Source organism: Corapipo altera, unplaced genomic scaffold, assembly GCF_003945725.1.
Source record: "Corapipo altera isolate COAL_440 unplaced genomic scaffold, ASM394572v1 112, whole genome shotgun sequence".
In the NCBI taxonomy this organism is placed as follows: domain Eukaryota; kingdom Metazoa; phylum Chordata; class Aves; order Passeriformes; family Pipridae; genus Corapipo; species Corapipo altera.
Window position 1 is genome coordinate 11006729 of NW_020884899.1, and position 16721 is coordinate 11023449.

The window sequence follows — 16721 nt, forward strand, 5'->3', positions numbered from 1 at the left end:
CTTCTCTTCTCTTCTCTTCTCTTCTCTTCTCTTCTCTTCTCTTCTCTCTTCCATTTTCTTCCTCTTCTTTTGTTCTCTCTCTCTCTTTTCCAACTCTTTCCACATCTCAGTCCCTTACCCCTGTCCTCACATAATAAAAAGCAAGGATGAAGGGATGGTTTGTGCTGATCCCTCACCTCAGCTCCACTCTCAAGGCTTGTAGACTTCAGTAAAGCCTTGTGGCATGTCCTCTGCTTTATGGGTACAGCATATCCACACATTTCCAGCCCTGATTGGGCTGTGCCAGTGTTCTTGGACTGGAAGAGGAGAGATTTATGATGGCACTGATCACAGAGCTAAAATAAACTGCCCTCCCTCAGCCAGAGGAATATGAGTTTGTAAATGCCAGCATTTTGTACACAAAATGAAGGGCACAGGCTGAGGGAGCCAGCTGCCTGGGGTAGCTGTGCAGGGTCTGAAAACGGCAAGTCTCTAAAAGCAAAGAGCCAGAAGAAGTCATTTATGTTAAAACAAACTCTGTCATGAGTCATTTGACTTCTTTTTCTCTTACACACACAGTTTATGTCTCAGGCCTTCTAAGGCCCAAGTAACATCTGATACTCCTTAGCCTGAGCCGGCTCTAATAGGAGTGGGATCCTGCTTCCACTTACATTTGCCACTTAGAACTCTATTTAATTTGAGTCTTGTGTTTACAGGCTGTAACTATTACTTATTTGTCATTTTTATGGTAATAAAAAGATTGTTTGTCTGCGATTCAGTCCCAGCCATGCTGTTGAATAGGTCTGTGTCCTCAGCAGCAGCAGAGAAAAAGTGGCCCAAGCAGGGCTTTTACTTTTTGCCTCATTCATTTTTCTCCTGTGGCTCCAGTTGAGTGGGTCAGCAGGCAAGAGGGGGATGCAGGTCCTTGCCATCCCTCCCAATCACTGTCTCTGTCTAATGATACCAGCAGAGCAACACTCCACATTTCTCACACTGTTTGCAATGAGCTGCAGGTGATTTTTCTTCCCTTCTCCTTTAAAAGAACCAACCCCAAAGTGTACACTGTTTGAAAAATACAGCTTTGCCTCTTTTACCATTTTTATTTTATTGTTCATCCTCTCCCTTTGTCTCCTCCCTTTTCCTCCCAGGTTTTTGTTTAAATATTTTTACCAGGTGGTTCAGGTGCAAAAAAAATAGTTAATTGCAGCTATAAAATATGAAAGGTCTATGAATTCTTCAAGTCTTGTTCCCTGCTTGTGCCAAAACCTATGGAGATCTGAAAGGGGAAAATGAAACACAGCCAAAGAGCAAAAAAGCTTTGTCCCAATCCAAGGTTTACAGGGAAAGGATTCAAACCCCTCATCCAGCTTCTCTGGTCGAGGATAACCCTCAGACCCCCTGCTAAAAGTGGCTGCACCTTAATTAAGAGCATGACTCTTGTTCCCTCTAGTGGCTAATTACACAGCATCTCCCTCACACCAGCATGTCATTCCCCTGCCTTTCCACTTCTCTGCCCAGTTTTCCTCCCATCCACAGTTTTTTGATGTATTTTGTAACTGTCTCAATGGTGTTTGCCATTCTTTGGAGTGCAACTTTAGAAAGCAGGGAACCCTCCTATGGGTAGATGCTACCTTATATCTGCAACACAGCAGTAGGTGGAGAGGTTTTCACCCATATTCCACCCATGCTGGATTTTTTATAGCATTAGTAGTAAGGGTTAAGGAAGAAGGGATTTTCTTGGTTTATCAGCATCCCTGTTCCTATTGTAACTCCTTGAGTGTGAACAGATATGGATGCCCAGAACTACTAGACACCTCAAATCACAGGCTTGTTTAATGTCCTGTAGATAAGGACTGAATTGCCTGGCTTTCCAGATCAAACAAATACCACGTAAAATGTAGTGGCATATCTCTTAGTGACACAGGGAAAAAAAAAATCTGTGTTTGCCAAAGTAGTTCTTATTGACAGCCTGGTAATGGGAGACACTCTGTGCTAGTTCAAATCTAACATAAACTACTGCAGCATAACTAAGTTATTCTGAGTTTACCTCAGTATAAATAAGAGCAGAATTTGGCAATGAGAAAACAACGTGTTACCTAACTCGAGAGTCAGAGTAAGTAGTTTTTATTCACAATTCCAGCACTGATTCTGTCTATGTCTTTGGGCAAGTTGTTTAGCTTTGCTCTTAATCCATCTGATTTGTGAAGCAGATTTAGTGATGTTTAAGTACCTCAGAGGTGGAATTTATAGTTACAGTAAAGGTGATCGAATGAAAAGTGCAATGAAAATCTATGATGATGTTAATGGTGTTGCTCTGGGGGATTAAAATAAATCAGAATGGAAAGGCTGGAGACTGACAACACTGCTACACATAGTTGGAACATCTTTTGACTTCAAATCTCACTTTAGAACGGCAGTTTTATTATTTGTGATAATTTACATGGCTATGAATATAATATGAAAGATGGCCTATGTAGTATGGCATGGCTACAGCTCTGATTTTTATATCAATTTTTAGTATTTACAGCATTCAGGACTTTTAAAGGTTGTGTTATACATCTGCACCGAAATGCTCAATGTGAAAAATGCACTTTATTTGCAGAATTCTTGTTTTCTGAAAATATTTGGGCAGGAATGGTTGACCACATCCTTTAAAGCACAAATTCACCCATGGTTTGTATTGGCAATTCCTTAGGAACAACAAAGGCTAATTCCAGAGCAGCATTTTCATTCTCAGGCCTGTCGTTTTAGACATCTCATGCCTTGTCCAGCACGTAACTGAGGGACTGGGTGCTCTTTTTGCTCAAGTATGGAACCTTCTAAACTGCAGTTAAAGACATTTTTGGAGACTTCTGAAAATCAATTGTTATCCTTTTTTGACTGCAGTGGGACCAGTATTACCAGAAAAAACAGATGCATATTGCTTTGCTGAGCATTCTCCAGTTTGCATCTGAAATTTGTTTGTGATAGGCCAGTAACCCAGGGAGTGTAATCTAAAACATTCAGCAGGATAAGACCTCCTTGTTAGAACGGTATCCTTTTTCTTGTATGTCTGGGTTATATTCTTTTAAATTAAGTTACTGAGTTGTAGAGTGGCCCACATTCCTTCTATTCCTGTAAAAATGACTGACAGCTTTCCAGTTGCACATGGTCCTGCTGTTTGTTGGGAGAGGAGGGCACAGAATGGGATCGTACCAAGTTTTTTACATATTATATATAAAGATTGTTGAGCATGAGAAAATGGCTACTTATCAAGGATTTAGTTAGATCTGTTGCTGAACCAGTCTAATCTTATATAGATCTTCACTAATTATTCCAATACCAATAACCAAGCCAGAGCAGAACAATGGATAAGTGTGTTTAGAAAGGTGTACTGTAAAATTAAGACTTTCATCAGATAAAAGTAATTTAATATATTTCCCCCCACTCTAGACTTGTCACAGATGAAGAAATACCTTTGAACAAAAAGTAGCTTTTTTTTTTTCAGATTCGCTCCATTAAGCAATTTCCAAGGTATGGAATTGCTGCTAATGGAAAAGCGAAACAAATCTGGGATTTTGAGCTGGTGGAGTATTCGTGCAAGTGATTAGGCTGTACAAAAGGAGCATTCATCTTGAAATGACAGATAAGTGCTAAGGACAGGATTGAAAACTGTAAATATGTTAGCACTTTAAGCGAGAGCACAGCTCCAGCACTTGTGAGACTCATCAGCTGCTGTAAACAATATGGATCTTTGAGATGATCTCTGCCGAGATCTCAGCACATTAGATAATGATGGAGTTGTTCATTTTTGCTTCTTCTGTTTTGCTTTTTTTTGCTTTCAGAAAGTACTTTCTGCAAAGAATAGGCCCATGGTGGTGCCAGCACACACTTATCTCTCTCCATGAGCAGAGGCTGCAGAGTCCCCGTGGGGAGCAAAGAACAATCCGCAGAGCAGGCTCTGCCTTTCCCAATTTATGCACGGGTGAGGAACAGTATGTGCAGCTGCACTGCAACTTTCCTTGCAGGGCTGTGCCTCTACCCACGGCTGGGAAAGGCTCTTTGAGGTCACCCAGCCCCAGTTCACAGTTAAGACACTTCAAGTGTGATTTTAAAAGGCAAGTGTTCAGGTGGTGGCAGCAGCTTCCCTTGTGGAGTGTTGTGAAGGGTTAACAGTGACTGAGCTATAGCAATGGAGGGTTTCATGTTGTGAAAGCTGCATAGAAGAGAAATTAATTTGAAACCAATAAATCCCCTTTGCAAAGGACACTATAAAAAGCTGGCACACCATGATAGCTCCAAACACTCACTGACCTCGCTGAGGTTCTGTTCGGTGACCTACCAGTGAAAAGCTCCATGAGCCATTTGAGTCTCTGCTATTCATCTCTTTTCCCAGCTTGCTGTCTTTAAATAAAAGGACAGATCCTCAGCAGCAGGAATTGGCTCAATTCTTAGGATCAGCTGAATTGTGAAGCACAAAGTGTTTTTACTTCAGCTGTGTCCCACATTGGCCAGGTTTTCCTCCTGAGTGTTTGATATTAGTCTAGTGGTGTTATTGATTGTCATGGAATACATGAGAAACTGAGATGCAGAAGGCTTGTGTGACTTGTCCAGGGTTGAAATTTGGGAGCCAATGAATCCAGCTGCCCTCCTTACAGTCACAGAAGTTGTGCTGGGAAGAGTTTTCCCCCATAAGCACTTCAGGAGCAGTGAGATTTCTCACTGAAGTGACTGAAAGGGCAAGGTTTGCTTGGAAACAAGAGCCACAGGGTGCAGCTCACTGGGGATTCTTAAAAACTGGGAAATAGGATGGGTCAACAAAGTAAAAGTAGGAATAGTGACTGGCTGGGTGTTGCGAGAACATCCCTCTGGAAGGATTCTGTGCTGCTCCCTGGCAGTTCTGGGTGGCAGGTTTGGATTTGCTCATTAAGAGAGGTTTTGCAATATTACTGTCATCAAAGGCTCTTCTGTGGCTCTGGGGCAGGTGGGGATTTATAGCCCTTGAGTTTGGTTTTGTGTAGAAAAATGTCAGATACCCAGAGTGGTGGTAAGGGTAGCTGGAAATTTATCAGCAAGAATAGTTTATTTCAAATTAATTTGTTCAAGTTGGTGCCTACAGGTTTTCTGTGCAATAAATGTGATTGCAGTGCACAGACAGGTTTGCATATAGAGAGGCTCTTGCTGACAGAGAAGTTTTAATTATAAAGAAAACTGTATTTACCATTTCCCAATGGTCTGTAAGAGATACAAGCCAAAGTTTTTAGGTGCGAGGGGAGCAGAACACCCATTTTGATGTGACTGTTACAGTTTCTCATATAAATCTCCCTGAATTCTATGTCCACAGAATCCTACAGGGCAAGTTGAGAGTCTCCCTTGCTGCTGTTAGAGCACATTTGGCAACAGACTGGCCATCCCACCTGTCAGACCAGGCTTCCCAGGTGTTTAAGGAATCAAGAGCTTCCTGAAATTGTTTAGCAATATGTATCCAGCATTAAAGTGCTTTTTTAGAAACAGCACTCTTCTTAGAGGACAGTTCTAGTGGCAGAAGAGCAAATGAGAGCAGTAGCTTCTCATCCCTGGCTGCCTCTGATTTCCAGCCCTGAAGAAGAAAGGATGTTCAGTTTTTAATAGAAAAAATATCATCAGCTGGTCCTAGAATCATAGAATGGTTTGGGTTGGAAGAGACCTTTAAAGGTCATCACCCGCTGCCATGATGAGTGTGCCTTGCTTCAGCCTCACTTAGTTTAGTCACTTGTAACCTCTAATTTGGGAAAGAAAAATACTTTCTGGAGCAGTTTGCTACAAAAGGTTGCTGACCCTTTCTCTGTAGCAATCGTGGCAAGGAAAGCAAATGCCTTGTGCCATGGACAGTTGCCTTCTCTGGGCTTTGCTTCAGAATAAAATACCAGTTTTCTCTTAAACTAAACTTCAGTTTTTTGTTGGACATGGAATTTCTGAGGTTCCTAGAAATGCTTTCTTCATATTTTAATGAAGTTTTACCTACTGTTTAACATCTCAACCTTTCGTATACAGTAGTGAAAGACTTTTTTTCTAAAGGTCTCTCATTTTTTATGAGCCCCTGTCCAGGGTGATTTCCCAAATGCAGTCCAGATTGAGCAAAATTTAAGCATATTTCTGAGGTACAGTTTTTTTAATAGTAAACCATGTATCAGATTAAATACATAAAAAATAATCCCAAATGAAAACTCACAGCAGGGATTTCCCTCATTAACCTTAGGTAGACACTGGAGCACAGCAAAGAGTGTTTTTGAAAGATGAGGGGAAAGGGAAAGTCTCCTCAGGTAGAGCTGAAAACAGAGAAAAAATAATTAGAGTGAAATGTTGCAAATAATTTTGTTTTTGTGATGGAGTAACCCTAAAGCAAAGTATAGGGAGAAGTTGGTTTTATGACAAAATCCCTGCTAGATAACCCCAAAAATGCTCAAACCCACTGAGTGGGGAAATGAACAGAGAGACAGATTAATTAGATCGAAAAAATGTTTTGACAGCATAAGTGAACATATGGAAAGAATTGAGAGAACCCGATCCAGGTCCCCATGTGTAAATGATGCCTTACCCATAGCTCATAAAGCAAATACAGATGCAAAAAAAAAAAAAAAAGAAAAAAAACCCCTTTCCTATCCCCTCCCCCCAGTAAATCCCAATCCATTGCCAGATGGCAAATAAAAGTTTGAACTCAGTGACTAAAGGCGAGGAAAGCTGTATGTTCAGTGTGAACGTGGAAAGAAATCAGCTGAATAAATCTGAATTTTGCATCCTGAAGGAAGTGGTGCAGTTCACCTAAATATTGTGTCAAGTCACAGCCAGGCATCAGGATATCCTGTGTGGATGCTTTGGCTTCTCTGTTTTATCCTTCCCTGTCCAAATCGTGGAATCACGGAATGGTTTGGGCAGGGGCACCTTTCAGTAGACCAGGTTGCTTCAAGCCCTGTCCAACCTGGCCTGGAAGACTTCCCTGGACAGAACGCCCTGTGCCAGGGCCTCACCACCTCACAGGGGAGAACTGCTTTGTTTTGTTATGCATGTCTGTGGAACCACACACCCACCCTGTCTGCCCCAAAGGTTCTACCATCTAAAACTGAGAGTAAAAGCATTGGGACAGGTGCTGTAAGCTGAGGCTGTAAGGAGAAGGGAGCCAAAGAAGCAAAACAACTTGTTGCAGGTTGTGCAGAGGAGCAGCGTGCCAGGATTAGTTTACTCCATCCCCAGAAGCTGGGAGAAGGCTGTTACAGGAGTGCCCTACACTGGGAGCTGATGGAGGAATCTCATGGCTCCCAGGTGAGCTCGTGTCCTGTTAAACACAGCTGCCTGTCAGCATAACATTGCCAAGCCTAAAAAGTGGGTTAAATCGATATATTTTCATGTGGTTTATACGGACAAACCTCAGTCTACTCTGACAGCTATGCTGTGTGTGGTTAACGAATTTATTCCACCTCAGAAGGGGGTGAGGGAAGTGTGCTGTCTGTGCCAGGTGGTGCTGGAGTCAGGAGCCTGTGCCAGCTGTGGCATTGCCACCCACAGCGTGGGATCGGCAAAGAGGCCCCAGGATCTCCACACACACACTCTGGGGAGTGAACACTCACATGGATAAGCTGTACAAGCTCATGTCAGGGTAAGAACAGCTAAACCCTGCCCCAGCCTGCTTGGATGTTGCCCCCAGACTGTTGATTCATGGCACCCAGTGCCAGCAATCTGTGAGGCTGAAACAGGAGCTGAACACTTGGGCCCTTTCCACTGCCTGGGTAAGCCGAAACCCTTGCTAAGCCGTCAAGTTGGCGTCCAGGCAGCTTCGGGCACTGAGAGGTGCCAGCAACGGAGCCCTCACAAAGCAAACTGCTTAATTATTTGATAGTCAAAGGCAACTTGGGGGAGGGCAGAGGCAAATCAACAACTAACCAACCTATATTTAGTAGCAGTGTGGCTGGAGCTTAGACCCAAAGATAGTTTCCAGCTGATAAATGATGTGGCAGTCATAGCTGATCCTCGTCCCATTCTAAATTTGGGCTGTGGAATAAGTCATTAATATCATTGCTGGCATGGCCAGGCACCCTCACAGCAGCTGCCCTGCCACTGCTGCTCCTCTTAGGGCTGTGCCCATGGCTGCCCAGCCTGGCTGGAGCTCTGTGGGGCACTCAGTGACCACAGCCTGTCTGGCACCCTGTAGCCACTGAGGCAGAGGAAAAGTCAGTGCTCTGGAGGTAGAAGTGGTGCTGTGTCCTCACCTGCACTTGTCTCTGCTCTCAGGAGCTCTCTTCCATTTGTCCTTGTCCCTGATGCTAAGGAGTGAAAGCTGTGCTCTGATGGTACAGGACAGGTTGAGTGATCTGTGCTTTAGTGAGATGTGGAGGATGCAGTAGGGTAAGAACTCCATGTACCACTCACAGTCCAAAATTAGGGACAAAGCAAACTGGGGAAACAGGGCACAGCCTATTTCAGAGAGAGGAATTACTGAAAAATCACTGAAAATCAAAAGAGTAAATTACATGTCCCAAATAACTTGGGGAATTTGTGGAAGCTTTATGGATCCTGATTCAGTGTTTGAACCAGAAAACCACCTTGTCTCAGTACTGAGGCTCTATCCAGTTGGCCTCTGTCAACTCAGATTGGATGGTTGAAAGGTAGAATAATGCTGGGCTTCTTCTAAGCTACCTGCCTGATTCCCTTCCACAACAGTAACAGTTTGCAACAAACTAATGTATAAATTATTTCTCTAAGATGGACCAGTGCTGTTACTGAACATATGGATAATGAGGTTCAAAAGGCCAGTGACTTTTCCTGGAAGACAAATTCGAACTCAAGTCCTGAGCTGGTGTCCTGCTGGACCTCCATCCTTCCATCTCCTTCTCCCTCCTTCTCTGCAGTCTCACGTACACAGACACAGACAGACAGAAACACTTTTTCTCTCTGAGGTTTGATGTGGACCCAGAAATCAATGTTGGATCAGAGCAAAAGGAAAATACAAACTTGTGTGAAATTTTCCACCTTTTCACTAAATGAATCAAAGCCAAATTTTCACACTTTGGTCTTAGGTGTGAAATTTTTGCTCAGCTCTAATATTTATCCATAATGTGTTTTAAAACTTGGCTCGCTCCATTCAGAATACCACAGAGAATTAAGTTACAGATTCTGGGCTTTGTGCATGCTGCCAAGATCTGCCCCTATAACTCAAACAAATTTAAGGGGGGGAAAAAAACCCACTAGAAAAATATTGTATATGGTCCATCACATGCTTTCTTCATGCAGTCATATACCACTAAAAAGTAATGTTCTGCTAGGCCTGTGTAACAGAAATACATTCATGTAACTCCTGTAAGCGTAGATAAGATGGATTTTGCATCTCCAGGCTATGGACCAAGCAATCCCTAAATAAAAGCCTATAAAGAAATAGCAGCCTTACTTAAAATTCTTAGAAAAATTTAGAAGTGTTTCTTGAACATCAGCATTTCAAGAAATCTATTTATTCCTCTCAAATCCAAATATATCTGTGACTGGACTTCTTAAAATGATGGTAAAGAGCATCTGTTAGTCTGAGCTTATGTGTGTGGAATAGAGATGAGTGAGAGGGAGGTTCTTCACTGACAAAGAACAGTTAAAATTATTATATATAACATTATTTATTGTATTTGTTGTGAGGACTAGAAGTGTAAAGAAAGTCTGTTAGTTTGAAGGTTGTTACACCTGCTGAATCCTCAAGTCAGCACAGGTCTGGTGGGAAGAATGTTCCTGCATTTCAGCCTATTGTGAATAGGGCAACTTTTACATTATTTTCCTTTGCTGCTGGATCTGTGACAGGAAAGCTGTACAGGAACACTGGGCAGTCGAGACTGGCCTGAGTGGGAGCATCGTGTCCCCACAGTTTGGTGCTTTGCTGTATGTGCAGCCAGGTGCTTTCAGCCACTGAAATTGTACAGGAAAGCTTTAAATGATATGTGGTTTTTTATTGTTAATAACTATGCCAGGTAAAAATCCAAACATTTCTTGAGATTATTGAAATTACTTAAGTGGAGAGAACACATCTGGGAAATTGTACTTGTGCTGGAAATATCCATCTAACTTTGGATACAATTTTAAAGTACCTAAGTAAAGTAACCCTCCAGTTTCTTAAAGGGACTGATGTTCCCAGCTCATTCATTTCAATGGCATTTTATTACTGCACATTTGTAGCCAAGAGTGACATCCCTGAATCTGACTTCTCATTTAAGGGCCTACATCCCATTTATTTTCAGTAATACTCAGCCATGTAAGTCCTTGGGTCACTACTGAAAACTTGGAGACTATTCACAAGTGGGCTGATCTTCCATGGCTCCCTCTGTAGTCCCAAGGAAGATGGGCTCTTCTTGTAGGATGGGCAGGATGGTGCTGGGTGCTCTGAGGCAGCTCTTGGAGGATCCCATGAGGTAAGGAATCAGAGAAGACCAGGCTCCCAGTCTAAAGCTATTCCTTGTGGGCTCCTCCTGTGGGCTCCCATGCCAGGCTGATGGGCTTGTCCTGGTGCCTCCTGGTATGACGGAGTAACTTGCTGCACTGTGGCCACACAGGGTTAAAAACCTTTTCCTTCCCATTATTGAAGGGAAACCAGTTGAAATGTCCAGCTTTTAGTTGCTGTGTCAAAGTAGGGTCTCCACAGGAGACAAGGTTTTCCCTGGTTTCCAGTAGGGATTCCCTTGGAGATCCACTGCCTGTTGAGGCTCTACCCTGGATTTTTCAACTTATCCCCTGCCCCAGATAGTGCTGGAGAGCTGAATTCAGCCACCAGGACCAAGTGGATTTGAATGATCTTCCCAGCAGCAAAATGGCACCTTGTTCTGGAGTCTTGGTGGCCTTGGAGAGTTTGGTTCCCTGGGCCTGTTCCTTCTGTCCCGGGCAGGGTAACCCTGTTGGACTGACTCTCTCCATGGAGAGCAGAGTGTTTACTGCCTTGTATCTGTCTCAGTGTTGACACTCCAACAAAAGGTTAGAAATCATGAATGCATCCCTTTATTCCTGCTCCACAGTGCCTCTCTTTTTTTCTGTGTAAACCCTTCACTTGCCTCTTGCCCAGCCTTTAGAAACGATGATCAAATGCGAACTTTCAGGGGTTATTTATAGCATAGCCTTTATGGAAAGAGAGAAAAGAAATGATTAAAAAGCAATTTTACAAAATATTTTGTTTTAAGAGAGAATTCATTGTGTTTTAAATCACTATATTCATTGTGCTGTCTAGACTGGCAAACAAAGAAGATAGAGCGTCATTCAAATTAAGATTGTGAAATTCTTGGTGACTGGAATTATGGATTTGGATGTCAACCCTCCAAAAAACTATTTCTGAACGGCAGTATTATCACTTTGCTATATTTAAGGCTTTGTTGGAGACAGAGCAGTGCACAAGGTTGATTCGATTCAGTAATGCAATTCTAATGTTCCTTTGTTTCCCATTTCATTATGAATTCATATTTTCAATGTTCTGTTCCTCTTTGTCCCCAGAAAATTGTTGAAAAGACTCTCCTCTGGGAGTAAAGTTTTTTGTTCAAACTAACAATGACCAAACTGACTTTAAAACACAGAAAAACACACAACTGAAATGTGAATTAAGAGAGGGAATTAATTTAGGATATTTTGAGCAACATAGAATGGGTGAGTTGTTGAAAATTGCTGGCTGTGTATTTTTTTGACACGTTAATTCCACATAACCGTGGTAGTTACTGTGAGACTTTAATGCTGTGGATTCTCAAGGATCTGGGTATTTTCTGTAGATTTAAAAACACAAAAGTATTTTAGCAGATAAACTGGAAACACTGCTTGGGCACCTTCCTCCTTAGCTCAAGGCGGCTGGATGAGGGGACCAGGCCCTGTTTCCTAGTTTAGATCAGGCCTTGAGGGACCAGATTTCCTTTAGGGACCTCTCCATGGGAGCGGTGACACCCTCTCCTGCTGCCCAACAGAGGATGGTGAATCTGTGCACAGGGGTTTCAGGGTTGGGGAGACTTCACAGGGAGTGTGGGAAGCTCTCAGCAGCCTTGTGGAGACTTGGTTTCACCCTTTGAAGACTCTACAAAGCACTTGGTCTGGAAGCTGGGCCCCAGCAGGGCAGTGGAGGCACAGGTGGGGAGGGGGGACATGTGGAGGGACCCTGAGCCAGGTGGGATTGCAGTGCAGAGCCGGGATGCCCTCAGCCTCCCATGCCTGGGGGAGCCTGTTCTCTCCTGGATCAGCCCAGGAGACCTGGGGTTTGATGAGTAACAGCGTAAAAATAAAACCTGTGTGGAGATGGGTTTATCTCCAAGCTGGCTGACTGCCCAGAGCAGCAGCAGGGCTTGTGCTGCACTGGAAGGCGTAAGAGGCCCCAGAGTAAAGCACAGCACGAGTGTGTGGAGCACTTATGTCGGAGGCAGGACATATCCTGGGAATGGTGCTGTTTGTATTCCAGTCTCTTAACACTGCCCAGGCAGGCCTGAGTGTGCAGGGAGCAGCGAATGGCAAAGTCCATCCCTCCCTTTCAGTTTGATTGGATGTTTAGACCCTTTACATGTCTTGGGTTTTTTTCCATTCAGCGAGGTGACTCTTCCATTAGTGAGAGAAAGGGCTGCAAGGGGCTTTGCCTTACATTTTCTGTAAGACACAATGGAAAATCAGTATCCATTGTAACAGAGGGAATTGGCATTTACTTGTAGGCTTTTCTTCTGTGTCTTCATTCATTCTTTTTGGTATCTCTAAATCCAGCTGGCCATGTAATGGAGTTGTAAGAGACTGACTGTTGTAAACAGGGACAATGCTTAAGTGTTGTCAGCATCACCTATTAAACAACAGCGAATAAAATGCCTGTTCCTCTTACTGGGAAGGATATCAACCTTTCCATGCCCATATTTTAATCTGGCGGGTGTGCAGAGTCTCAGTGCCAGCAGGCTCACGTGTCCCATGGAAAGGAACACACTATCTCACTGGAAGTGTTATTTCAAGGGTATTTCTTGGGGAATCAAAGTACAATCAACCTCTGCACATAGGAAAGAGAATGGGCATATGAGAGCACAGAAATATTCCCTGGTAGTTTATCAGCAGCCCTAGCAGAGTAAAATCCTGACTGCACACACTGGCAGTCTTTTTACATCTATAGAACCACGATTTCATCCAGTATTGACACCCTGAAGTTGACAAAAGTAGAAAGTAGGTGTTCCATGTTCTGGTGGGACATTTGGACTGACAGGATGAAAGGACACTCCCAGAACATGCCAGGTAATACTGCAGGTTCAGTCAGTCAGAGCTTATCCTTGGAGCCTCCCTGCCTGCCCTGGGCTGTGACACTGTGCTGACGTTGCTCATCTACTTCTAAAGTTCTAGGAAATCCTTGGCTGTGAAGTGCTGGATTAGTGGAAAGCATGGATTTCACTACAGCAGATATTACAGCCTGTAAAATCATCCAACCCTTCTAAAAATGCAGCTGAAGCAGTTGGGTGGAAGGTTCCAGCAGCAGCACAGGCTGCCTGTTCTCTGGGGTCATCCTGATTCTTAGGCACTACATTAGAGCAGTTTCAGGGTCATGCTTAGAAACTATGAACATTGATTTAGTCACACACTGAGTCTTGAATCCTGATATTTAATGCTTTTAACATTCTTCCATCTAAAAGCTATTGCTTTGATGCTCCTTGTGAAATCACGGAGTGCCTGCTGACACCACCATATCCTGAGAGCTTGGTCCCCTGTGAACTTCAGTGGTTAGTATCTCATTCCAGGAGGGTTGTTCAGGAGAATCTACGGAAAATCAGAATCTCACAGAGATCAGGAGAGGAACCAAATTACTCGTTTCTCTCCCTTCCTTAAGTGACTGTCCCAGACTCCTTCTCCAGGGGGTTCTGCAAAATCTGACTTTGTTTTGGCCAAAAGCAGAGGAGGATCAGAGTTTGCCTCTCACAGAGTGTGAGTGAAGTTGTGGGCTCCAGAACAGGCCTTTCCAGGTTACCTTTAGCTTCTGGAGCACCCTCCAGTCCCCCCTTGCTGCAGGCAACTGATACTTTCAGAATACATTAAGGGATCTGATGTACAGTATCATTTTATTTGAGAAACTCCCCTCTGGGTACACAGTGTTTAACATTTCCTTTGGTTACTGTAAATAATAAAAGATAAGTCTGTTCCGCCTGGGACTCCCAGTGAGAAAGAGGAACAGATTTTGGTGATGAGGGGTCTGCAGTGCTTTGTTCTCATGACTACTATATAATGGGATTGAACATATTTGCTGCCATCTGGCCCGTGCAGCCGAAACAAAATACATCACTAATGTTCCGATTGGTTTTGAAACATCTTGTTCTCGTCAAAAAGTATTTTAAACCAAAACAGGCTTTTCCAGTTTGTGTTTGTCTTTTCCTAGGAGGCCATGGCGAAAATGGGGAAAATTGGGAGAGTTGTGCAACCCAACCACGAGCACAAAAGGTAACACTGGGATTGTTGTGTTCCCCTGGGAAAGTTGGGGTGTATCTCTTTATATCCCTGTTCAAGGACAGTAGTGTTGAGCACCCAGATTTTTTAAGTGTCATAGTACATTATATTTTTAAGATTGTTTACATTATATTTTTAAGGATTATTTCTATTAAGTTTTAATTATTTCTGTTATATTTTTAAGGATTATATTATATTTTAAGCGTTATTTATGGTTTTTTTTAAGGACTATAATATATTTTAAGGGTTATTTATGTTACATTTTTAAGGATTCCATATTCCATGGGCGGCGGCGCGCGGGCTCCCCCTGGCGGCGGGAGCGGGTCCGCGCGCCCCGGAACCGGGATGGGGGACACGGGAGACAGGGACACGGCGGGACACGGGGGTCCCCTCGCCGCAGGACACACATTGAGAGGCTGGAGCGTGTCCAGGGAAGGGAATAGAGCTGGGGAAGGGTCTGGAGCACCAGGAGCGGCTGAGGGAGGTGGGAGGGCTCGACCTGGAGAAAAGGAGGCTCAGGGGGGACCTTCTGGCTCTCTGCAAACTCCCTGACAGGAGGCTGAAGTGGAGTCGGGGGGATCGGGCTCTGCTCCCAGGGAACAAGGGACAGGACAAGGGGAAACGGCCCTAAGTTACATCAGGGGAGACTTCGACTGATATGAGGGAAAATTCCTTCATGGAAAGTGTTGTCCTGCCCTGGAGTCCTCACCTCTGCAGATATTTAAAAAACATGTGGATGTGGCACTTGGGGACATGGGTTAGTGGTGGCCTTGGCAGTGCTGGGGGAACAGTTGGACTTGGAGGGCTTTTCCAGCCTGAATGATTCTGTGCAGTGCCAGTGTCTCCCCACTCTCACGGCAGAGAACTCTGGGGAAAAGCTGCCTGAGAAACAAAGCTGGCTGTAGGGAAAAGGTGTAATTACAGCTTGAAATAATTCGTTTGGGTGGAAACTGTGCTCCGGCAGCGCACAGGGAGGGCTCTGATCCCGGCAGAAGGTGTAATTAGGGAAGAGTCAAAGTTTCTTTGATGTTGAGGGAAGGCAGTAAACATGTGTATTACAGGGGGTTTAGATCTTCAAATCTTGGGTTTTGTTGAAATTAACTTCCTTACACAGATTTTATGACAAGAAATATGAAGTATTTTTGAAGCTTGTGGAACATCAGAAGGAGTATCGCTCCATCATGAACAGCTCGTGATCCCAAGGGATGTAGTCTGGGAACCGCAGGGATAATGAATTTCCAGGCACGTGTGATGTGGGTAATTTCTTCTTACTGTACCGTCCATATTAAAAATATACTTTTATCATTTAAAGTATACATTTTAATTTTTAATGAGAAATAAAATGCACTCACTTCGCTGTGAAGCACTGGGTATTTCCTGTCAATAATCCCTGCACCCAAGGGACAAGGAATATTCATCTGTTCCAGTCAGAGAACACAAGATAACCATCTGCAGGTACCCCAGCGCTTGTATTTGGACTGGCGGGAACAGCACAAGGAACAACGTGACTCACTCTGATGGACTTGAGTCCACAGAGTCACTGTTCATGTAGGTAGACTCCATGTTATACCTTTAGCTTGAGAGAAATTCATTCTTTAGCATTGGCATAGGCTGCAATTCCCAGTTAAATGCAAACAGAAGTCACACAATAAAAAAATTGGACTTGGAATATTTGGAAAATAATAGTTTCTGCTTTTTTTTTATGTTCATAGTTAGTCCTGAAAAACATCTGGTAATTTTTTTAAAGAAACAATGCACTTCCTGCCTTGTAGTTCATGGAAAAGCAATTGTTGCCATTTCCAAAGTACCCATTGTTAGGAGAAACAGCTTTACAAGTTCAGGGACATAATTAAAGACAATGAAAGTTGATGGGAATAAAATGAAGAAACATCACAACACAAAGAGTAAAACAAGCAAGAAAATGACTGAGACACGGTGGTGTGTCAGAGCTCACAGCTCAAGGGCATGATAAAATATGGCAGCTGGGAATACAGAGAGGGGAAAAGCAGTTGGAGACCAGTGTGTTGTAAACAACAAATATTCATAAATTTTAATGTATCTATTTCAATATACAATTAATGTGTAGAAAAGAAGTTCACAGACTCCAAATGGATAGCAAATGTGCAGATTGTACAGGGATAGATGTGCAGGGTTGGCTGGTACTGTACCAGCACTTCTACTCTTTGCAGCTCAATACAAACACACACACCAACAGCTTCAGCAAAGTTTCCATAAACTTCCTGCTTTTTATATCATTATCATCAAAATGGCCTTGATTCCTCAGGCTGAACTGGTACCAAGGAGTGTATGGAGTTTAGAAAGGAAACAAACAGTAA

General features: G+C 43.4%; 1 protein-coding gene across 4 annotated transcripts in view; it reads left to right on the forward strand.

Annotated features, from left to right (window-relative positions):
• Positions 1–15748, forward strand: part of FGGY (FGGY carbohydrate kinase domain containing) — a 130080-nt gene extending 114332 nt beyond the window's left edge. For all 4 annotated transcript variants that reach the window (XM_027649328.1, XM_027649329.1, XM_027649330.1 and 1 more), the window contains 2 exons: positions 14318–14379; positions 15500–15748. In XM_027649328.1, coding sequence (XP_027505129.1) covers positions 14318–14379; positions 15500–15581 — 144 coding nt within the window. In that variant the 3' untranslated portion in view covers positions 15582–15748. The remainder of the gene's footprint in view (positions 1–14317; positions 14380–15499) is intronic.
• Positions 15749–16721: the final 973 nt, after the last annotated feature.